Source organism: Meriones unguiculatus, chromosome 7 (genome assembly GCF_030254825.1).
Source record: "Meriones unguiculatus strain TT.TT164.6M chromosome 7, Bangor_MerUng_6.1, whole genome shotgun sequence".
Lineage (NCBI taxonomy): Eukaryota > Metazoa > Chordata > Mammalia > Rodentia > Muridae > Meriones > Meriones unguiculatus.
This window is the reverse complement of record NC_083355.1, coordinates 13,366,096-13,390,128: the sequence shown is the minus strand read 5'-3', so window position 1 is coordinate 13,390,128 and position 24,033 is coordinate 13,366,096. Positions and strand designations below refer to the sequence as shown.

The 24,033-nt window shown below is 37.8% G+C and overlaps 1 protein-coding gene across 6 annotated transcripts in view; it reads left to right on the top strand.

Moving 5' to 3' along the window:
* The window catches only part of Cep112 (centrosomal protein 112), a 412,140-nt gene that overhangs the window by 108,293 nt on the left and 279,814 nt on the right, over positions 1 to 24,033 (top strand). For all 6 annotated transcript variants that reach the window (XM_060386504.1, XM_060386500.1, XM_060386502.1 and 3 more), the window contains one exon: positions 2,219 to 2,298. In XM_060386504.1, the coding sequence (XP_060242487.1) occupies positions 2,219 to 2,298 (80 nt within the window). The remainder of the gene's footprint in view (positions 1 to 2,218; positions 2,299 to 24,033) is intronic.

Here is a 24,033-nt window from a genome sequence, read left to right as displayed (position 1 = left end):
ATATTTCAACACAAATATTAAGTTGTAGTCTTCCATCAAAATCAATATTCATTGATTATTTTTATGGTATTTAATTATATATTGCCTGCAAATAGCCGAAATATAGATCTATAATTAAAATATAAATATAAACCTATAATTAAAAAAGGATCTCAAGCATGCACTATTAAAATATTCTGTCAGGAGGAAACAAGCCCAGAATACCCCTAAATGACTGCTCTAGTGTTGGTCACGGATGCTGGGCACTGAGCTAGTAATGTAAGTGAGAAGCAGCCTAGAAGCATGTGCATGCGTGCATGCGTGCATGTGTTCTTGACTCGAGGAGAGCCCTTCTTTCCCACCCTGACAGCTCCCTCTCCCTTCAGAAATGGAGCTGAGCGTCTTAGTCATTTTATCTCGGTGCGTGTGTCACACGCTAACAATCATTAAGAAGTGAAAGCTGGGATTTGAAATAGGTTAAGATTGCTTGGTGAGAACAATGGAAGGAGCTGTCTCCGTCTCTGTTGCTGCCACTTCATCTCTTTCCCATAGCTGGGCTGCCTTGTCTGGCTCCAGTGGGAGAGGTCCTGCCACGACAGGAGGTGCCAGGGTCGGTTGATACCCCTTGAAAGCCTCCCCTTCCCTGAGAAAAGGAGAGAGGGCATGGGGAGAGGAGAGCTTGAGGGAGGGAGGGGGCTGGATCAGGCTGCAAAGAAATTACATTAAACAAACAGACAAATGAAAACGAAGGTTGTGTAGTGAGCGATGGAGAGCACACAAGAACTCAGAACACTTCGCAACCCAGGGGCTGCTTTATGGAGGGCAAGCAGCTTCTGTACTGTGCACATGTGACTGTTGTTCATAGTGACCCGAAGTGCTCAAGAAAGACTTTATGGTGTTCAGTCCGACACTTTCGCTGTAATTTTCACGTTGAGAATTTTTATGTGCTAGTATTCACAAGAGTGAATTGCCTGAAGTAATTCACTTTTACCAGGATATTTTGATATGGTTAATGTTGATCCCTGTTTGTAGAGGTTAATGTTGATCCCTGTTTGAGATCCAGCATGCTAAATAACTTGTGAAGAAGTAGGGATATGACCATTTAAAGTTACCCTTTAATTTTATCTGGAGTTCCCCACTCCACACAGTATTTAATGTGCAAAGCTTGTTTTTATTCCAATGTAAAATGCTCGCTATGTGCCAAGCATAGTAACATATGTCAGTGATCTATAAGCAGCGAGACAACAGTTGAAGTCTGAGTGTAAATTGTCAACAGACTTCTTTTTCCTATATAATATAAAATAAGTTTAGTGGTAAAGATTCTCAAGATGAGTGATCCTTCTCATTATAAGAAAAATTATATTTATGAGATATTTTTAATTGATCATTACTGTACCCCATAGTGGCACCAAAAAAGTGTCTTTTTAATTTTCCTGGTCACTCATCACCTCAGAACTCATTGTCTTCTTTGCTTCTCAGTTCCATCTTGGTTTAGTGGTTTCCATCATAGAAACTAATAGAGGTTTTATGATATTATCATGGAAAATTACCTCTCTAGCCTCACTGCTTTGACTTTCTAAGAATATAGTTGACTTTACTAATTTAGTTGCCTAACACAGAAGGAAAAAAATCAAGATAATTATAAAAAAAATAGAGAATGTGGGGTTTGAGTTAAATATGTCCCCATCAAAACCGATAAAAATATCTACTTTTGGCTAGTTCTGAAGCAGCATGTGATGTGGCTTTAGAGTATGGGGTGTGTTTTTGAGTGTGTGAAGAGAATTTTCCTTTAGCCTCTGTGATTGGTGCTGTCCTTCCACCTACGCAAAGGTTGCCACGTGCTGGATGGAGGCAGTCATGGCAGCATTTTGTTCCACAGTGGTCAGTGGGTGCACAAATCATGCTTAGCAATGGAATATTTCATAATAGCCTTTCTATATCTGGTTAATGCAGACGCACTACTTATTCTAGTCTTCTCAGTAATATGAAATCTATTTCTCTGTCAAAAGTATAATTAAAAAAATAACGTGATTAGTGCTTTTTGAAGTTGATGCATGCCAATTCATTAATTGGAAAGTTACATTGGGAGTATAACGTTGAAATTATTCTACAGATAAACAGGTTTCTGTCATGAAATACTAAATCAGTATTCATATCACAATGGATTTGAGATTGTTGTTTTTTTGTATTTCTGAATATACTTATCTTCCAGTAAGTTTAATGTACTCTCTCATGGCAGGTGCAGGAATTACAGAGTGAACTTAATAAAGAGAAAGAAGACACTCAGAGGAAGATCCATAAATTTGAGGAAGCTTTAAAGTGAGTTAAAAAAAAAACAATCACAAAATATTTAATGTTTTAACAGTTGCTCTTAGTTGGGGCTGGAGAGCTGGCTCAGTGGGGAAGAGTACTAGCTTCTCCTTTGTAGGACCTGGGTTCTGGTCTCAGCACCCACTTAATGGCTAACAATTTTCTGTAGCTTCAGTGCCAGAGGATCCCAAGTCCCGTTCTGGCATCTGTAGGCCTATGCACATAACATAAAAATAAAATTAAAAACACAGACAAGTTGCTCATACTGCACGGAGAGCCCAGTTAACTAAACTGAGTGTCGTGTTTCACAGCAGCTTGCAGAATGTTGCTTCACAGTGCTTTCCCATTGGATCTCGGTTCTCAGGCGTTTCTACTGCTTGATTTCTTTTTAAACAGAAAAACCAGTTCAGCTGTTTTTAAGTGATAGGAATGAGAGAAAATAGAACTTAGTGGTCTCAGATGCCTTCTGCCTCTTAAGTAGAAACACATTTTTACAAAATGAGACTTAGAAATCACTGTGCAGATTTTGTTGGTTAGTAAAGTGTTTTAATTGTTATGTTCACAAGTGGATTACTATCTAAGCATTGTTTAGAAGGGTTTTATCTCCTGACCTGTTATGTGAAGATACCTGGCATTTGAGCTTCTCTTTTTCCATCCATTTACATACGTTGAGAGGACTGTTTAACTTTTTGTTTTTTACTGTGAACATTTTAGTTGGAACGTACTGATTTCCTCAGTAAATACCCACTTCTTATTGTGTGTCAGGTTTTATGTCGGAGGACCATAAAACCATTTGGTAGGTTATTTAGGAGGTTTGGCAGTTGCAGTACAGAGCAGATGGGATTCACCCAGAGGAAGGTCAGTGTGGCACCTGATCCAAGGGATTCAGGAGAGGGCTTCCCCGAGGTCAGTGTGCCTAACTAATTTGTTTTTCTCTCCTGAGTCTCCAAACCAGTGTCATTACAGAACTGCCCCAAAGGGTACTTCCCAAGAAACATTCATATCGGATTTTCCCTGGAAGACTGCAGCCCGGATCTTCCCCTTGCTTTGTCTGTTAGTAAAATGCATTGGCTTACTTGCTAAGTGAACATCTTAGAATAATTTATGTACTGTGACATCATAAGAAGTAATGTTTTTATCTACATAAGAACTTGTTGCTTATTTGTTCACATCAACTATGAACCAGATGCCATAAAGGGGATCAAAAGGCAAGCAGTTATACTCCTTAAACATTAAATTGTCATCTTGATTCATGACAATACTAACACTAATCAAGGGCTTGAAAGGACCGAACCAAAATAACACATTTTATTTGGAGTTAAAAGAAAGAATTTTAGACTTTTAAGTAAAATTCCCTGGTAGAATCATTCCTCCCATCCCCTCTTGTCTTCATTTTGAACAATAGGCTGATGGTCTTAGCACCCAGTAGAGCAGCAATAATCAAGATGGAAAATAACAGAGGAAGTTATTGTGAAGTTGGAACTTGAGAGTAAATAGCAGAAGCTGGCTATTTTCCAAATGGAAAATATTCCAAGGAGTGACTGTTAACTGCTTTTGATCTAAGAACTGTGCTATTTAGTTGGCCTATGTATGATTTCATTTTGTAGCCCTATGATGTAAAAACTTGCCTTGACTTCTCACAAGCTTTTTTTCTTTAATAAATATGCATAAAGATAAACTAATCTTGTGTTTAGACCATGGTGTTATAGCCTCATGCAGTCATTCTTTCTTCATTTCATTTAATAAGGGATTTTTCTTATGTGCAGCTAAAACAGAAGGAAAAACTAGGTGTATGCATGTTCATATTTGAGTATATAACAAATATAGAATAAGTCAAAGAATTGAAAAATATATAAGAGATGGTCAGAAAGGTGCATTGTTAGCAGCAGGCCTGTCAGAGAGGGGGAGCTCTTTACCTTATTTCATGGAGAGTGGGAACATGGGAAACCCTCCTGGGTCTTGTCCGGTCAGGAGATCCTGCCTGCGATGACTGGTCTCATTTCCTTTCCATCTGGGAGCTCTTTCTCAGAATGCTTGTCTCCCATCTCTGCCTCATCTTTCAGATATGCTCCTTTGTGTCTTAACCCCCGTATCTCAGGTCTTTTTTATTTTTTCACCCTAGAATTTTCTAACAATGTAAATGTATTACTGTTAGTTAGGATGGTATATAATGATTAAGATGTTAGTAGGGAAATTCCGTGACTTCATAGTTGTACCAGAGACTTGAGGTGAGGGGAGTGTATGAGAAGATGAGGCTGGTCCTCCCTTTAAGCAGTTGAAATGGCCAATTTAGTCTTTGATTTCAACTTGATCTTTCAAAGCTATTGTTATGGAAAATGTTCACTTATTTGTGATCACATATTAGTTCTCTTATCTGTGACAAATATCTGACTGAAACAACCCAGGAAAGGAAAGGCCTATTGATTACTAGCTTTAGAGGTTCGTTCCAAACCTTGGGGGTGGGGGGGTATGGAGAAGCAGAGGCAGGCGGCCCGTGTTGTGCTGCCTCCCCACCATTCCCGCTTCTCTTCTACAAAGTCCCCAGCCCAGCGGGTGCTACTGCTCTCATTCAGAGTGTCTCCCCTAGTCTGTCCTTACAGCTGTGCCCACAAGAACTCTTCACAGTTTTCTAGGAGATTCTCTGTGCAGTGATAGTGATAATGAAGATTAACCACCGGAGAGTCAGTATTTCCCTCTGAATGTTTGCTCTGGAGAGCTTACTTACCTGATACTGGTTTTAGGAGCTAGCACTACTCTAATGCTACTGACTACTACCATTCTGTGTTTTCATTCTCTATCTGGTTTGATCACTTGTCTTTCTTGTTTCATTTTTATTGCAGAAAGTAATTGTAATACCTTCATGTAACTAAAAGTTATTTGAAGCTATAACTGCAATATCATGAACTATATATGGTTTTTATTTTCATTGGTAAGTAAAGAATGTGGGAAGTGGACTAACAACTAGAAAATGTCTGCATAAAATAGAACAATTTAGTCTTACTATTCAAAGGACTAACACTGCAATATTATTGTTTCGTTTTTTGGAGCAGTTAAACTTTGTCAGCATAGCAAAGAACTTGGGTTAGATTCTCATATCAAGAATAGCTAGATAAATACATAGGTAAATAAAAATCTATCACATATAAATGGTATATTTACTTTATTTCTTCTTCAGTTTTCCTGTGTCTATCAAATTTGAAGCTAAATTGTGGGTACTATAAAAGTAATAAGACATGGTCTGAAGTACTGTAGAAATTGAAATATTTAATGAGGTGCTTAAAACCTTCTTTTTGATTGATTACTTTTTCTGACTTCTCTCTTGCAGTAAAATTCAAAAGGTGACATGACACAAGTTTATGCCATTTTAACTTCTGTGCATTTATGAAAATCACATATGAAATATATTTTATGCTAACACTGCATAGACAAGTTGTGTGATTTTCTGATAGTGCTAGTAATATAAAGTAGTAATTTATTTATCTTACAAATCTAAATGTGGATCAAAGAAGCATAGCACAAAATAGCCCATTCTGCATGGTCCTATTTAAACATAACTTAAAAAGATTAAAGTCATGGTCTCAAGAGAAGTATCATAATGTGGACAGCATAAAATTGTGTATAAATATGCATTTTTATTGGACCTAGTCCTCCATCAAGCTTTTACTGTAGAGTCAGGAAAGACAAGTGTAGAAGAATAGTCCTCCATATAGGTCTGGCAGAATTTGATTGTTCAGTGGTGGGGTCTGCAGAAGGTCAACTGAAGTGAGTGGAGCCTGGGGAGGAGTTAAAGAAGGCCTTTCTTCTCGTTGGTTCAAGTGCTCTAAGTCATGTATCTGCATATTAACAAAGCATTGATTATAAGTGAACAATTGTTTCATTTAAAGAAGCAATGTGAGACATTCTTGTGGCTTATTTAACTAACACATAAACACACATATACAAAACTATTCTCTCAAATCAAGGTTTCTGTATTTGTAGCTTTCTTGAAAGTGTCTATTTATATTTTCATATTTTAACTGCCCTTTCAGATAAAATTTCAGTTACACGTAGAGTTAGTAGGACAGTGTCTAAATGGGGTTGTAAAGAAATTCCGTTCAGAGTGTTCTGGAATTACACTTCTATTTGAACCATTTGAAGCCTATTGTCAATGCTAGTAGTATTCAACTGTTTACCATCTCATTGAAGGCCATTCCTGAAGTTGTATGTGTATGAAGAAATCAGCTGACAACCTTCTTTGCCTACTCTTTCCATTTCGTTTAAAGCTGGAAATTACATGATATTGGTTTTGTTTGTACTGTTACTTAACATAGGCATACACATACAGTGTTCATAATCTCCTAGTGAGTGGGAAACAGATTATTTACCCTATAGTTATTTTCAAAATAAGTTATATTTTAAAACATGACTGGAAAAGCTTTTCTGTAAAGCTGTTTTAAATCTCCTTTATCTCTGGTTGCTTGTTAGCTGTTTTGAATCAACATTTATAATATTAGTATGCAACAGGGATTAATCTTCAAAAAGGAAGGGCTTAAAATATTAAAACTGCAAAGTTATAATGACAATGTTTCTGCCCCTGTGTTTATTAGGAACAAATCTTAACAGAATACTAAATAATTGTGTAGCTATTCAAAAAAGAGCTTTATTTCAATGGACTTTTTATAAAACTTATTTATATTTTTCTTCTTTCATATATTATTTTTATCTTATACATTCTGTCATCCTGACTGCAGTTTCCCCTCTGTCCTCTCCTCCTAGGTACACTCCTCCTCCCTTTTCCTTCATAAAGCAGGCCTTCCAGGGATATCAACCAAGCACAGCATAATAAGTTACAACAATACTAGGCATATACCTCATATCAAGGCTGCACGAGGCAACCCAGTGGGAGGAAAAGGGTCCCAAGCATAGGCAAACGAGTCAGAGAGAGCCACTGTTCCCACTGTTAGGAATCCCACAGGAAAACCAAGCTACATAATTATAACATATATGCAGAGGACATTGGTCAGGCTCGTGCAGGCTCCCTGATTGTTGCTTTAGTCCCCGTGAGCCCTTTTGAGCCCTGGTTAGTTGATTCTGTGGGCTATATACTTATGGTGCACTTGACCCTTTTGCTTCCTGCAATCTTTCCTTCCTCTTTTTCCTAATGTTTGCCTCTGTGTCTTTTCATCTACTCCTATCAGTTGCTGGATGAAGCCTTTCTGAAGATGATTATGCTAGACTATGCTAGACTCTAGTTTATGAGTATAGGAGAATATCATTTCATTGACTTTTTTTTTTTTTTTTTGCTAGTCATTTTGGTTCTATTCTAGGTCTCTGGGCTTCCAGCCTCTGGGTCCTGGCCATCTCTGCAATGCCATGTGTGAGCTCCCGCTCAGTGGCTGGCTTTCAAGTTGGAGCAGTCATTGTTTGGCCATTCCCACAAGTTCTATGTTACCTTTACCCCAGCACATCTTGCAGGCAGTGCAAATTGTAGGTCAAAAGTTTTTGTGGCTGGGTTGGTGTCCCAGGCCCTCCCCTGGAAGCCTTGCCTGATTACAGAAGATCCCCCTTTGCCGTGATTCTTTACCAAGGTCACCCTTGCACATGCCAGGGAGTTTCCATTGCACAGGATTTCTAACCTTGTCCCCCAAATGCTCCCCAGTTTTGGTTGTCTATCCCAGTACTCTCCCTACACCCCACTTCCACCTGATCTCTTCTTTTCCCATCCCTACCCAACCCCCTTTTAAATGGAGCATTGCCTACTGAAAAAAATGGATGTAGCTGCATTAAGAGTAGATAGCCTTTCAGTTTACCTAGGAGAGCTTGAAGTTTTCAATTTAATAGAAAGGGAGAACTGCTAAATCAGTGTGGTATTAGAATTTTGAAGTACAGTGAAATAATGGTGTAATTCTAAGTTTAGTTTTAAATATTGCCAGCATGATGAACCATGGGTTGTTCATTTTGTTTGTAAGGTTGATCAGTAGTGCAAGGAGGTACTAGTCACTGTGCTTTAGGTGTCTGTGAAAATGTTTATAAGGTCACCTTGTGACTTAGTTTCTTTTATAGTTGCTATGAAAAAGCATCTTAACAGAGAATCATCTTAACAGATGTTAAAAGCATCTTAACAGAGAAACAGAAGGGCTTATTTGGTCACAGTTCCAGGCCATTGTCTATCACTGCAGTGGAGGTAGGGCAGCAGGATTGAAGTGGATAATCATATTAACATCCGTAGTGAAGAGCAGAGAGCAAAGAGTTAGGGCGTGCTTGCTGTCCAGGTTCCTCTCTACTGTTCATCTGGTCAGGGACCAACATGTGAAATGGGACCACCCACAGAGTGGGCCTTCCTAACTTAATTACCCCAATTAAGAAAATCCCTCACAACCATGTGTGGAGACCTATCTCCTAGGTAACTCCAAACTTTGTCAGGTTGACAGTTAACATTAACCATCACACCTCTAAAGGAATTTCATTCTGATTTGATAACAAACTTTACTTCCTAAAAGTTTTCTTTGAGAAGTAAAATAAATACTATCCCACCACAGTGCGAATGTGGTCTATCGGTTATGATAATTGACAGAGATGTCATGCTGCTTTTAACTGATTGAAACACTTAATGGCTAATTAGAAATATGTAATAATAGCAGTACATATTTTCCTATTACTTACCTCTTATATATTTTTGTGTGTAGAGTATGCATGTGGGTGTGTCTTCATGTTCTAGTATGGGGTTCGTGTGTGTGAGTGTGTGTGTGCTGGTATATGTACACGTGTGGAGGCCATGTCAAGTGTCTTCCTTGATCACTATCTTATTCACTGAGGCAGGACCTGGAAGATGCCCTTATGGCTGCTCTAACTAGACAGCTTGTTCTGGGGATCCCTTGTTTCTGCCTTCTGGGGTTGGAATTACAGGCCACTGTGGACATCTGTCTGTCATTTATGTGGGTACTGAAGAGCCAAACTCAAGGCTCACGCTCATATATAAGTGCTTTACCCACTGAGCCATCTCCCAGCTATTTTCTAGTACCCTTATTACCAATATTAGTAACAGATATAATGTATAAGGTATTATTCAGTCAAAATATGTCATATTTTCATATCTAACTATAATGTTACTTTTTAATATATATGAGTTGGAAGTAAGAAGAAAATCCATGACAGGTCTGAAGTCATGTGGAATTCAATTTAACTACAACGAGAACAGTTTCTCACCAATGGATTTTTTTATTGTTGAGTTACTGCCATTCAAGTTCTAGACTAATTCATAGGAAAATGTTTTTTTATGTCGTTCTAACAGGAGGTTATATTTAAGCAAACTTTCCTGGGTGCTTGAGGATATTTACCGTGTCCCCTAAGAAACTGTCAATGCACGTATTGATAGTACAATCGAAACTGTTATGATTGCACGAAGTAGCCCAGCTCCTGTTATTAATGAAACATGTTCAGCCTGAGCACCTGCAGAGCGAGAGCCTGTGCCTTCGACATGAGTCTTTTGTCTTTGAATTTTACTTTAGATATTTGCAACTGCCTCTTTATTTTGAATTTTAGAATCAGTTTGCAAAAATTCTGTAGGTTTTTGTGTTGGGTTTGTAATACTTTTGCTTTAAATAAAATTTTTCATTTATCTTCTTTAGTGAATATATTTTTTCCATTAATTAATATATCTTAATCTTTTATTAAACATTTATAATTTTTTTTTAAGACAGGGATTCTCTTTGTGTAGCCCTGGCTGTCCTGGAACTCACTCTGTAGACCAGGCTGGCCTTGAAATCATGGAGACCCACCTGCCTCTGCCTCCCAAGGGCTGAGATTAAAAGTGTGCACCACTACCACCCGGCTTATAACTTTTTCTATATTTTATATTTACTTCATTAAGTTACGCTTAAGTATTTCATAGGTCATATTATTATATTTGACCTTTTTAAATAATTACAGTTTTTATTTTATGTATCCATCTGAACAGAAAGGCAGTTAAAATATTGAACTGCTATATCTAGAACTTTTGTTTAATTTTATTTTCAAATTTTAAAGTAATCTACCTTGGGCTTGCTCTGTGCACAATACTAACCGTATAGCCATTAAAGAGTTATAATTCTTTTTACATTTCAGTTTTTATGCTCTCTCTCTCTCTCCCTCTCTCTCTCTCTCTCTTAGCTTTCTGCTTTATGTCTAGTAAACGTTTCCTGACATTGTGGGTATGGGCATCCTTGCCCATAGGCAATACTTAAGAGACTCTGTTTGGCTAAAGGTTTTTGCTTGGCGCATTGTGGTTGATAAAAGGTTATGCTCGTTCCTAGTTTGTTTTTGTTTGTTTTGTTGTGATCATTTTTCTTTTGTGTCATACTGAAAACGACATACAGGACCTCATGTGTGCTTGGCAAACATTTTACCCCTGCCTGATAAGAATTTTCATATTTTTCAAATTCATGAATAGGAAAGTATTGCGGCTTCTCAGAAGCGCTCTGCCCGTTAAAATAATTACAGGACATTGTGAACATCTGAGCATAAAATAACGTAATTTACAAAATAAGTCAGATAAAATGCATAGATATGGCTTCCAGTGTTAAAATGTACATTTCTTGGATATCTTTCAGCTGGTCACATTGGATGTTTTTAAGAAATTTGGCTGGACCTAGCTGGCTAAAGTTTACCGAGGATTCTTGAGACAGGTTGGCCTGTGTGGAGCGGCTCTTCTTTCCACAGAAGCGCCTCTTTTTCCTCTGAATCGGAAGTGTCTCCTGCATCATGCTACCACTTTGCTTCTGTCGCTTCTGCACAGCCTTTTGCATGAGTATGCACTCTATCAGAGTTCCAAAGTTAATCTTTGATGAACTTATTGCCCATTTCCATGCATTGTACTTGGTGATCTCATTAAGTACCCAGTCCAAGTATCATATCATGATACATTTTATGTCTTTTTAGTTGACCCAGATCCCTCAGTTGTACTTTAGAATCTTTATTTTGTATCTTTATTCTACTGAGTTACTTTTGTATTCTTTAGCTTTGAGGGTTTTTCAAAATATATGCTAGATATAATTCTTTTACTAAATATTTGAAAATATTTTCTCCCAATTTAGGACTGTTATTTCACTTTTCACAGTTTGTAGCCACGAACACTTACTTTTATTTCCTGGGGCAGGAGCACTATGTGTGTGGCATGGCGCGCATAAGCGGTCAGCAGCCTGCCTGCTGGAGTCAGCTCTCCTCATCCACCTCGTGGATTCAGAGGCGGAGCTCAGGTGATCAGGCGCTTTCACCCACTGAGCTTACACCATGCCTTTCGAGAGTGTGGGCTCCTGAACTTGGTGCAGTTTTTTGTTTTTTTGTTTTTTGTTGTTTTTTGTTGTTGTTGTTAAACTTTATGGAGTATAGTTCTGCTGTCATGGCTAAGAAACATTTTGATATCAACTCTGATCACAAAAGTTTTCTCCTATGTTTCCTTCTGGAAGTCAGACAGTTGGTTCTCAGACTTGGGTCTGATTGCTCTGCTGTAAGGTGCCATTTTATGTTTACTTGGGGAAAACTTGTTTCCTGTAAAATATTAAAGTCCTTTGTCTTTCTCCTTGGGAGTGATAATTTTTCATTATTATAGTATCCATGGTAGCTGCTACCTTATTTTCTTTTTCTTTAGTCTAGGGTCTAGGTAAGACTAAATTCAAATTTTCCTGTAAGATTACTCATCTGAGTAAATGTATTTTAAACATTTATTTTCTACCCTTCTTTGTACTGTTAGTAGTGCTCTTTTTTTGTACCTCTTAATATTAGGCTTTTATATTTATGTTTTCTCTCCATGCCCTTTTTCTGTCTTTTCACCCAATGTGAAGTGGGTTTATCAAATCATTGTCTCACATTTTAACTTTTTACCACTTCCATTACGAGTTTTTATTTTGTCCATCATGAGTTTTTACTTTATTTTATTTTATTATTATTTATTACAATTTATTCACTTTGTGTCCCGGCTATAGCCTCCTCCCTGATCTCCTCCCAATCCCCTCCTATGCCTCTCCCCTAGTCCACTGATAGGAGAGATCCTCCTCCCCTACTGTCTGACTCTAGCCTATCAGGTATGGATCCTTGTTCTCTGTGGCCTAGTTAGGCCACTTCGCCAGGGGATGGTGATCAAAGAACCAATCACTGAGGCCATGTCAGAAACACCCCCTGCTCCCCTTACTAGGGAACCCACATGGAGACTGAGCAGGCTACATCTGAGCGGGGGGTCTGGTTCTTTCCATGCTTGGTCCTTGGTTGATTCATCAGTCTCAGCAGGATCCCCTGTGCCCAGAGTTTTGGATCTGTTGCTCTTCTTGTGGAGCTCTTGTCCCCTTCAGGTCTTTCTATCTCCCTCTTCTTCCATGAGATTCCCTGCACTCTGCCCACAGTTTGGCTGAGTCTCAGCATCTGCTTTGATACCCTGATGGGTATATTCTTTCAGAGGCCCCCTGTGGAAGGTTCCTGTCCTGTTCCCTGTCTTTTCCTACTTCCAATGTCTATGCTGTTTGCCCTTCTGAATAAGGTTTCAGCCTCTCTCCTAGAGTCCTCCTTGTTGTTTAGCTTCTTCAGGACTATAAATTTTAGTATGTTTATCCTATATTATATGACTAGTATCCACTTATAAGTGAGTATATGCCATATGTGTCTTTCTGCTTCTGGGATACCTCACTCAGGATGATCTTTTCTAATTCCTACCATTTGCTTGCAAATTTCATGATTTGTTTGTTTTTAATTGCTGAGTAGTATTCCATTGTGTAAATGTTCAATAATTTCTGTATCCATTCTTCAGTTGAGGGATATCTAGGTTGTTTCCAGCTTCTAGCTATTATGAATAAAGCTGGTATGAACATAGTTTATTTTGTTCCGTATTTTTGTTTTTTAAATTTTCTTTTCACTGTACTAATCCCTTCCTTTTCAAAACTTCTGAGACTGATACTCCAACCAAGGACCATTGATGGAGATAAACTAGAAAGCCTGCACAGATGTAGCCCATGGCAGTTCAGTGTCCAAGTGGGTTCCATAGTAATGGGAACAGGGACTGTCTCTGACATGAACTTGGCCTGCTCTTTGATCACCTCTCCCTGAGGGGAGCAACCTTGCCAGGCCACAGAGGAAGACAGTGCAGCTACTCCTGATGAGACCTGATAGACTAGGATCAGAAGGAAGGAAAGGAAGACCTCCCCTATCAATGGACTTGGGGAGGGGCATGCGTGGATAAGAGAGAGGGAGGGTGGAATTTCGAGGGGAGGAGGGAGCGGCCCACGGGGGGGATGCAAGGTGAATAAAGTGTAATTAATAAAAATTAAAATAAAAATAGAAAAAAATAAAAACTTCTTCTGTTCTTATTTTTCTCTCAGTTAATTTTAAGACCATGCTTATTTCATACAGACTGTCTTTTTTCACTCAGGTGCCAATTATCTTTTGGATAATTCATTAAGTGATTTTGCTGGTAGATTTTTCTTGAGTGTATCCCAAATGTTCCCTCTGTCAAGTTCTGCAGTAGCTTTTAGGCTTCAGTTTTTATTTTATCCTTCGTTACTTCATCTTGAATAAGGTAGACCCCATCTGGCTTTAATGTTTTATTTAGTGCACACTTAGAGAGCTCCTACAGTTTGTGTGCCTTCCTGGGCTCTGTGCTATCCATTCTGGGAGTGCATTGTCCTGCCCGTGCTGCATGTGGACTTGTTTAATGTCTGTGCTCTTGCAAAGATCAGCAACTGGATAACACCATTCAGTCGCCAGGAAATTCTAAGTTTCTAGAAAAATCGCCCGCAGATCCTTTTACTCATGATATACCTTTTAATAACCTGTGGTGTGAGTTTCGGTTTTTCTGAATGAATGTGACTCTGTAGTTCTCAGTGTATCATCAGCTCTCATTCTTTCCTGGTTTTTGTATCCATCTTTATTCATTTAGTTGTAAAGTTTGTAGCACTTGTAGATAGCACACCAGTATCACTCAGCCTTTACCCTAATCCAGATGTTTTCTGCAACATTATCATAGTAGATAATACTTTAATATTTTTAGATGCAGAATCTTTTTATTGAGAGACATATATATTTCTAGCTCGAATTCTAATTCCTAAAGCAAATTTCATGTGCTTTCTGATCCAGCAGTACACATAGGCAGTTTTCTCAGTCTGTTTCTCGCTGCTGTACCTACTGGAGATTTCTTTACTAAAGCTTTTCATCAGCTTTCTGATGTGATTCGATTTACTGTTATCAGTGTGTTTCCTTTTATTTCTCCTTCTAGGTATTTCAGTGATCACTTGGGGAGACAATTTGTGAGATACTAAGCAGATGTCATCTTTTTTTATGTGTAGCTAGAACTTATTTTTGTGCAGAATTTTTGGCTAGATTTTTGAAATGTGATATGTATACTCCCATGCTCTTTATAATTACACAGTTAAGTTCATGTTAAGTCAGCACCATCACTTTTGGAATCAATTATTGTGGTTCAATATAGATTCAATTATAGATTAGTTTATGGCACTAAAATCTCGTTGCACACTGACCTCTTCATGACTTTGAAACTTGATTTCTTAAAATAAAGAAGTCCTTGATCTCAGCTTGCTTTGTGGTCTTTTGCTTCTTTTTCAAGAGGATATCAGGAAGCGTGTGGAGCTGGGTGACCTCCTGAGCAGGGCTGCACGGTTAGCTTTCTGCAAAATTAATAAGTGAATCAAAGGCTGAATCACCAACTCCCAAATGACTTTTTTTTTTACTGCAGGAAAATCATCATATCTCTGTTGCCACGAGGGTTCTTTGATTTTTTTACACCATTGGATATATGCTTTATTAATATAATAGACTGCAGACAACTCCTTCTGAGCTTTTATCTCTTTAAAAAATTGTTCTTGGCATTATTTGTTCACGGGTGTATGGTATATGCTGAAGCAGTCGTGGTTATATTAGAGCAGTAGTTGGTCCTCCTCCACCTCTCTGATCCTCTGTCTCTAATTACACATGAAATTGGTTCCTGTTCCATTCTCTTGGAACCATGCCAAAATATTGTTTCTGATCTCATTAAGGTTCTTCTCTTAAACCCTCGGCTTCTGTGTTTCCTTAATTGAAGTTTTTTATGTACCAGCCTTTCCACCTATTAATTGCTTCCTATTACAATTATTACATCTTTCTCTATTTTGAATTGTAATGTAAGATGCTCTCTGAGTCTTTCAGCCATGTTTATCTTCTTAACATATGCATATTTGCATATACCAATATGCAAATATTATATGCATAATATTAATATATATAATTCTCCATCTTAGAACCCCGTTCTTAACACTACTTCACCTTCTTCACTCTAGGTCTCCTCTCCTTTGTTTTTAAAATCAATTTTCCTTACGGTATTATTTTACTCGTTTTCTTCCACATCATTTTTCACTCCTCTGCCCCATCTAGTCTGCCTTCCTTCTTCATATCAGCACCAAAGTTATCCTTCCTGACTTTCCAGAGGCTTCAACATAGATTTCATTTCTCTCTCTTGGCCTTTTTTGTTATGGCCTTATTCTTCTTGGGTTTCATGATTCAAACCATTCTCCCATTTTCTTCTTTCCACTCAGTATTCTCTGCATGTTTGTCATCTTCTCATCTTTCTCTAGATTATTTTCTAATACACTTCAGTAGGCAATGGCGTAATAACTGTCCTTTGACACCGTTGGCTTCATTTAGCTTATGGCACTTATTAGTAGAATATTTGATTTAAGTTTTCTGTTTGTAAAACCGTTTTGGAATTCACTTTGTATAGAACTTGTAGGATCATGCCTTTACTGTGTTGTTTCCATCTGTGTGCTGATCTTCTCTCGCTGCTTCTATAGTTTTATTGTGTGTTATAGTAGTTTCTCACCCATTCAAGCTTCTCAGCAGATAGAGAAAATTTTTGTACCTGAGCTTACTTTATTCTGAACACATAGATTTAGCCTATACCATGTTGAGTTAGCTAACAGCATCATTGTATTGGGGAACCACAAAAAATTATTTCTAGAGCTTTTGAAGCAAGGTCTATGAGTATTGAGCTGTCATCTCTCAGGGACTCATGTAGACCTGGCCGTATAGTTCAAAGGCAAAGTCATAAAGAAAGTCACAGACACCTTCAAAGAATCATTGTCATGAGATCATATTTTATTGTTGTTGTTCAATAAACAACTACACAAAAGTAACAAATGGCTAGTGGGTTCATTTTTAACCCTCATGTTTGAAAACTTAAAAATTGACTTTAAAACAAGTTAGATTAAGATCATCCTGAGTGAGGTATCCCAGAAGCAGAAAGATACACATGGTATACATTCACTTGTAAGTGGATATTAGACTTATAAGTAGATATATATTATATATGTATATTATATAAGTAGATATATGTAATATATATGTAATATATGAGTCTATGAGTATATATATTACATATATTACATATATTACATATATTACATATATGTAATATATATATGTAATATATCTACTTATATAAGATATATAAGATATATCTACTTATAAGTAGATGTAATATAGGATAAACATACTAAAATCTGTACACCTAAAGAAGCTAAGAAAGGCAAACAGATTGGACATCGAAAGAGGAAGAAAACAGGGAATAGGGACAGAAGCCTACCACAGAGGGCCTTTGAAAGACTCTACCCAGCAAGGTATCAAAGCACATGCTGAGAATCATAGCCAAACTTTGGGCTGAGTGCAGGGAATCTTGTGAAAGAAAGACCTGGAGGGGACTGGAGCTCTACAAGGAGAGTAGCAGAATAAAAAAATCTGGGCAAAGGGGTCTTTTCTGAGACTGATATTCCAACCAGGGACCATTCATAGAGCTAACCTAGAACCCATGGCAACTCATTATCCAAGTGGGTTCCCTAGTAATGGGAACAGGGACTGTCTCTGACATAAACTCAGTGGCCAGCTCTTTGATCACCTCCCTCTAATGGGGGAATAACCTTACCAGGCCACATGCAGGACAGTGCAGCCAGTCCTGATGAGACCTGATAGGCTAGGGTCAGAGGGAAGGAGAGGAGGACCTCCCGTATCAGTGGACTTGAGAAGAGGTATGGGAGGAGATGAGAGAGGGAGGGTGGGATTGGGAGGGGATGAGGGAGGGGGCTACAGTTGGGATACAAAGTGAATAAACTGTAATTTATAAAAAATTAATTAATTAATTAATTAATTAAAATATGAGTTAGGTTAAAAGGGAAAACAGCAATAATTATCAAATCTTTAAAAATGAGAAATAATGAAATTGTTACTCATCCAGTATTGTAGACTATCTCTAAGTTTCTTTCTAGACAGTTATTAGATAAACTTTTGTTTCTAGCTAGATGTGAAACTAAATTTGAAAAACTACAAAATGTGAAGGGTGTAGTTCAGGCTGAGGAGATGACTCAGTGAGCACTGACTTGCTGTGGAACCATCAGGACTTGAGTTCAGATTTGTAGTACCCTAGTAAGAGCCAGGGACTGCAGCAGTGGTCAGAGGAAAGCGACATTCACTGGCTAAGACAGCCTAGCCAAAATCATTAGCTCCATGTTCAAGGACTGGAGTCCCTGACTTAGAAATTACCACAAACTTCTGGCCTCCACATGCACATAAATGCAAAGGCAAGACCCTTCCCCCTTCTCACTAGCCAGCAAAATTTGAAACACTGTGTAAAGAACCACCAAAAATAATTTAAGAAAAAAAATGACTGAATCAAGACTCCATGAGAGTAGTCAAGAAGTTGACCAAGAGGCAAAATTTAGCTATTAAAAGAATGAGATTAGCCAAGTATCAGAACGCAAGGCACACAGGCTTTGCCTTATTCTTCTTGTTTTCATTGTTTGGCTCCTGTAGATATTTAAATTTGGAACCCTGCTGTACTTTTTTCAATTACAGTTTTTGTTGTTAATTCTTTATTTTCCATGTATGGGTGTTTTGCCTGGTCTGTGCGCCACATGTGTATCTGGTGCTCTCAGAGGCCAGAAGACCACAGAGGACCCCCTGGGACTGGTCATGAGTCTCCAAGTGGGTTTGGGAGTCAAACTAAGGTCCTGTGGAAGAGCATCAGTGCTCTCATCACTGAGCATCTCTCCAACCACTCTGTTACAGTGTTTACAGTTTACTAATGAATGTCAAATTTGTATGTCATAAATTATGTTAAACTGAGCAATATAGTATATCACAGGATTGTACATCTACTACTTTTATATAGTAGTTAATTTTTAGTGCCACAACTAAGGCTCTGGGTCCATTACACATCATCTACCCCTCCAGTGTTACCAACCACCTATGTGCTTTGTGTGTGCGTGTGGCTTGATTTTCATGAATGCGGATATGGCGTAGTGCATTCTGTGATCTTTTGTGTCTGATTTCGTTAACTTAGCATGCTTACAAGTTTAATTTACATTGTAGCTTTACACATCATAGCTTTATTTGTGTGATAGGTGAATAATATTCCATTATGTACATATACCATAATTCCTTTATCCCTCACTGCTGATGGACATTTGGATTATTTGTACCTTTTAACCACTGTGAATAATGGTACTATCAGTTATCAAAGGCAGTTACCATCAATTCTTAGGTGTGGAGCTATTGGGAAAGGTGATTGCTCTGGTACCTGACTTCTGTTGCTGTCTTGAAAATGATACTTGGGCAGTTGGCACAGCTGTGTCTTTTTACTGTAGATAGAGCTACTACAACAGCCCTCAAAAGGAAAATGTCACTGACAGTTATGTCTGGACTTTCCAGTCATTTGACAATGATACTTTTTATACTTTTCTTTATATTTAACAACACAACCATAGACTGAAGTGTTGTTTAAGCTCACAGTATTATAACTAGGGAAGTACAGCTGTGTAAATAGTATTTCTATCAAGTTGGCATAAGTAGTTAAGCTGGTCTGTTATTCTTCTTTCTCAGCTTTGGGATTGTATTGCCTTCATTTTTGATGCCATACCTGATGAACAGAATTCTCTGCTTATCAGTGATCAAAGCATTCTGGTCCAGTTTACATTTATATTTATCCATGTGTAACTGTCATAGTAAGATTAGTAAACCAAACCATTACCACCTTGTACTTTAAAAGTTACAGTAGAAATATTAGATTCTTTATTATATACTAGAATAGCCACATGCCTGTCCCAGAATTAATGTAAATATATATTTATTATATATTAATCAGGCTTTACTTTAATAATTTCTAAGAAATGTTACAGTTTGCTTTTCTTGCAGCCAGAATTAATTGTGTTTTAAGTTTGATGTCAAGCTTAAATTACTAAGAGACAATAATAAGAATTTACTCTACCTTTCTAGGTGGATTACAATTACTCAGTTGCATTATATCAATATTGGCATATTGTGTTTTTGAAAATTATACAAATAGTATTAATGATAGTGAAAAGAAACTGAATTTTACAAATGCAGTTGAGATGAGATAATAATTGTCAGCCATGATGAAAGCAATGCTTAGTTAGTTTCCCACTGAAGAGGCCAAATTATGTGACACATCCAACATTCTGAGAAAATGCCCCCAATGATGGTAACTGCTTATGTATATGTTGGCTGTTAGGCCTCAGATGCTCTGGTTTCTTCGTAGAAATTCAGAAGATAAATTTTGTTGCTAACAAATTTTCATAAATTATCTTTTGGTCTGGTATTGAATAGTGGAGTTCTTCTTCATAAGGTCCAAAGTTATATTCTGAACACACTACTTATATGCTGAATAGTTTTTTTTTTAAGATATATTTATTATTTATACAGCATTCTGCCTGCATGTGAGTTAGCAGGCCAATAGAAGGCACCAGATCTCATTTTAGATGGTTGTGAGCCACCATGTGGTTTCTGGATATTGAACTCGGGACCCTTGGGAAGAACAGCCAGTGCTCTTAACCTCTGAGCCATCTCTCTAGTCCCTGCCAAATAGATTTTAAAAATATTTTTTCCAGTTTTGAGGATTGAACCGAGGGCCTCATGTGTACTGGGCAAGCACTTTACTACTGAGCCACATGCCTGTCCCAGGTTATTTTGTGTATAATATAATTCACATTGAAGTTTTAAGAACACTACTGTGTAGACATGGAGAGTGCTTGGTGTGTGTGTAGAACTAAAAGATGAGCCTAGCCAGAACCAAAGCACCCAGAACTGGTGGTCCTGATTCCCAGGTGGGCAGTGGTTCAAGGATGCTAGCAGAGCGGTGGATGGACAAAGTGACACTGCAGAAAGACTGAGTTTTCTTCATAGTTTTAGTAATGTGCTAAGATTTGAAGGAAGGACTGGAAATGAGCTAGTGGAGGAGAGAGCTGCTCATCAAAAGAAATTAATATTTCAAGCACACAAATATGATGACATGTTAATGTCCAAGCAAGAGGTCAGGAATATAGCAAGCACACATGACTGCCTGGAGGAAAGCTTTTGTCAGATCATTATAACCAATAGATAAAAAAACGTTAAGTACATCTAGCATTGAAAAAATGCTTTTATTTCCTCATTGAATTTCCTTTATTGTTTCCTAAATCATAGTTTTAAAAGTTTGGTGTCATGAAACTTAATGAGGGTTCTTTATAATTGGTAACTGTTAAATTTTAATCCTCTAATTTTTATTACTTGATATAAAATTTATTCATTTTAATTGTAGAATACACAAATGTCAAAGAACTTTGAAGAAACTTCAGTAATTTGAACCATATATCTCTGTTCTTAGTGAAAAATGAAAACACCCTAAAGGAGGTTTTATGTGGAGTAAAGTAGGTCTGGAAATGGTCTATATTGAGACCTAATGGCCTTTTGATGTCTGATTCTTTGATTTTTGCCTTTTCTTTTTAAAGGGGTGCTATGTGATTATAATTAGAAACATTTCAAGTTCTTTACTCGGAAAGCTAATTGTTCCTTAGCTCACGCCATTATGACTAATCAAGTACGAAAAGGGTGGTAGTGTTTGAAATGATTACTAAGGAGATTGCCCATGTTTAGTCAAGAATGCAGCAGTTGGTCATGAAAGTTTTATCATGTCTGTAATGTGTACTCATTTATGTTGCATGTCGTAGGTCTCCGTGTGTGTGTGTCTGTATATATATAAATAATATTAAACAGGCTTTATTTTACTATTTCTGAGTAATTTTTTGTGATTATAGTTTGTTTTTTTGCAACTAGAATTAAGTATGTTTTAAGTTTGATGTTAAACCTAAATTACTAAAAGGCATTAATGAGAATATACCTTAATAGCTGTTTATAGTTGTCCAGTTTTGTATTGATAAAGTCATTTGACAAAATTTACCATATAATTTAGTAAGTTCCCAAAATCTGAGCATAATTTTCTTCTTATAAATAGCTTTCTTGAATATCAGTGTGGTGGTAAAGGAGGTCGCAGCTGCTCTCTTTTCTTCAGTCTGCTGGAGCATCTGAAACCAGTTTAGACTCAGAGCAGTCAAAGCTTGCAGTTTATTGTAGACATTCCTTAGCTCCAGTGAGCATGCTGACTTAACCCTCCCTCCACGAAGCACAATGTGAAGCTTGCAGAAGTGAGCAATATGTGGCCACCTCGCTTCAAGCAGAGAAAGAAATTTCTTTTCTGTTAAGTGGTTCTTTGTAGAAATGTCATCATAGAGCACATTTCTTCTCATGAGAACACATTGCTTTAAATGTGTGTCATGGAATGTGATGGTCAGGGAACTTCTTACTGACAGAGATATTTGTGACACTAATTCACACTCCAAATTTAATGTGTAACAGGAGATTTCTCTTAGCCTTCTTGGATATTTTCTTTGGAATTGAGCAAACTCATTTTAAAGCAGCTTATATATTTAGCTTCTTGAGTTTTATTACAATTACAGTTCCAGTTTTACTGTGAAATGTGGTGAAATAAACTTGATTGGTAGAGTAAAATTAGCTAATAGTGTGAAGCCTGACTTCATTTAGTATTTACAATAAACACAATCATTTTAACGCTCAGGCTCTTAGCTTGTCTTCAAAAGACTCCTGTGAGGTTATGTGGTACTGTGGCTGGGAGAGATGGACTTTCAGAGATGAAGCAGCCTGACCAGCATCGTATGACTAGCCTGTTACTGAGCTGAGCTTCATACCTGCGGCTGTTCCTTCTAAATCTGTGCTCTTATCCAGAAAATAATGCAGATTTTACCTTCTCTGTCACCAAAGTAGGGTTTTTGTTTGTTTGTTTGTTTGTTTGCCTGTTGTTGTTGGAGACAGGGTTCCCCGTGTAGCCTTGACTGCTTTGGAACTTGTTATGTTGCCCAGGGCTGACTCATTTTGCAAATGATCTTCCTGCCCTTGACTTCCAAGGACTGGGACTCTGTTCTAGCCTGAGTTACTACTCTGGGGTTGGCAAAGCAGTTTTCTGCTTGTACTTTCTAAATGACTTGATCCAAATTATTCATAAGTATGTCCATTAACCCCAAGTGAGTGTATTGTACCCTCAAAAGCTGCCCACTCCATTCTCTCCTGCAGAATACCTCCTTTTCTCTGCTATGCTTATTGGGCCTGGATTGGTTTCTGATCCCAGTTCATTTTAATCTGAGGTCCAAAGAGCTTATATTCTATGCTTGATAAAGGTACTGGGACTTATAGCTTTGCATGGGTTTGACCCAAAAGTCTCTCTCTGTTGTTAACCAGTGTGTCATGTACATTATCCCTCCTCTCTGACCATGGAAATTCGGAATCTGAAAAACTGGTAGACTAAAGCAAACAAATGCAGAAGCTAATAACCCGAAAAGTTCTGTGTTAGCTATTATTTTTGTTTTTGTGGCAAAACAGATAAGAACTTGAGGGAGACTGAAGTTATTTTGGCTCATGGTTTGAGGGCATAGTTCATCGTGGGGAGTGTAAACGTGAGGGCTGCTTGCTGACATCTGGATCCAACAAGTAGCAGAGAAAGGGCAAGTCTAGTGTCCTGCTTTCTCCTTCCCATTTTGATTTAGTCTGGGCGCCCTGCCAGGTTAAAGTTGAGTCTTCTTAGATGAGCCGTTCTGAGAGGGCCCTCACAGCTGTCCTCAGCACTTTCTGCCAGGGGATTATAAATCTTGTCACATTGGCCACGAAAGCTTACTATCCTCGTTACCATGATGAAAATTTGTTAGTTAACAGCCAATATGGACTATATTCAAACTGAAGCTTTTAGTAGTTATATTAATGATGAAAGGGAACTGGGCAGATGCAGAGGGGAGCAGAGATTCTAGAAGAAATGCATCTGTAGGTAGGGAGTCTAATGTAGTCCTGTTCCATGTCAAGAGAGATCGATCTTCGAGAACTTGCATCTTCATAATACACAGGCATTTTATCCAGTAACTATGAGGTTTTGAGTTTATTTAGTTTAAAGTAAAATTTAAAATAGATTAACTATTATCTCTATATTGTGATTGTCACATGTACTACTTTTTAAAGTGAGACTTTTTCTTGGAGTGAATAAGAGTGAACTTTAATATCCTTCCTTATCAAAATTATTATAAATTATTACTGACAAAGTCTGAATTAGTGTCAGAATGGTTTAATTCTGTAGACTCCTTAGAGATTTTTTCTTCTCTTTTTAATTTTAATTTTTTTATATTAGTTACAGTTTATTCACTTTGTATCCCAGCTGTAACCCTCTCCCTCATTCCCTCCCAATTCCACCTTTCCTCCCTCATCTCTTCCCATGACCCTATCCAAGTCCTCCTCCCCTTCCATCTGACCCTAGCTTATCAGATCTCATCAGGATTGGCTGCTTTGTCTTCCTCTGTGTCCTGATAAAGCTGCTCCCCCATCAGGGGGAGCTGATCTAAGAGCCAGTCACTGAGTTCATGTCAGAGACAGTCC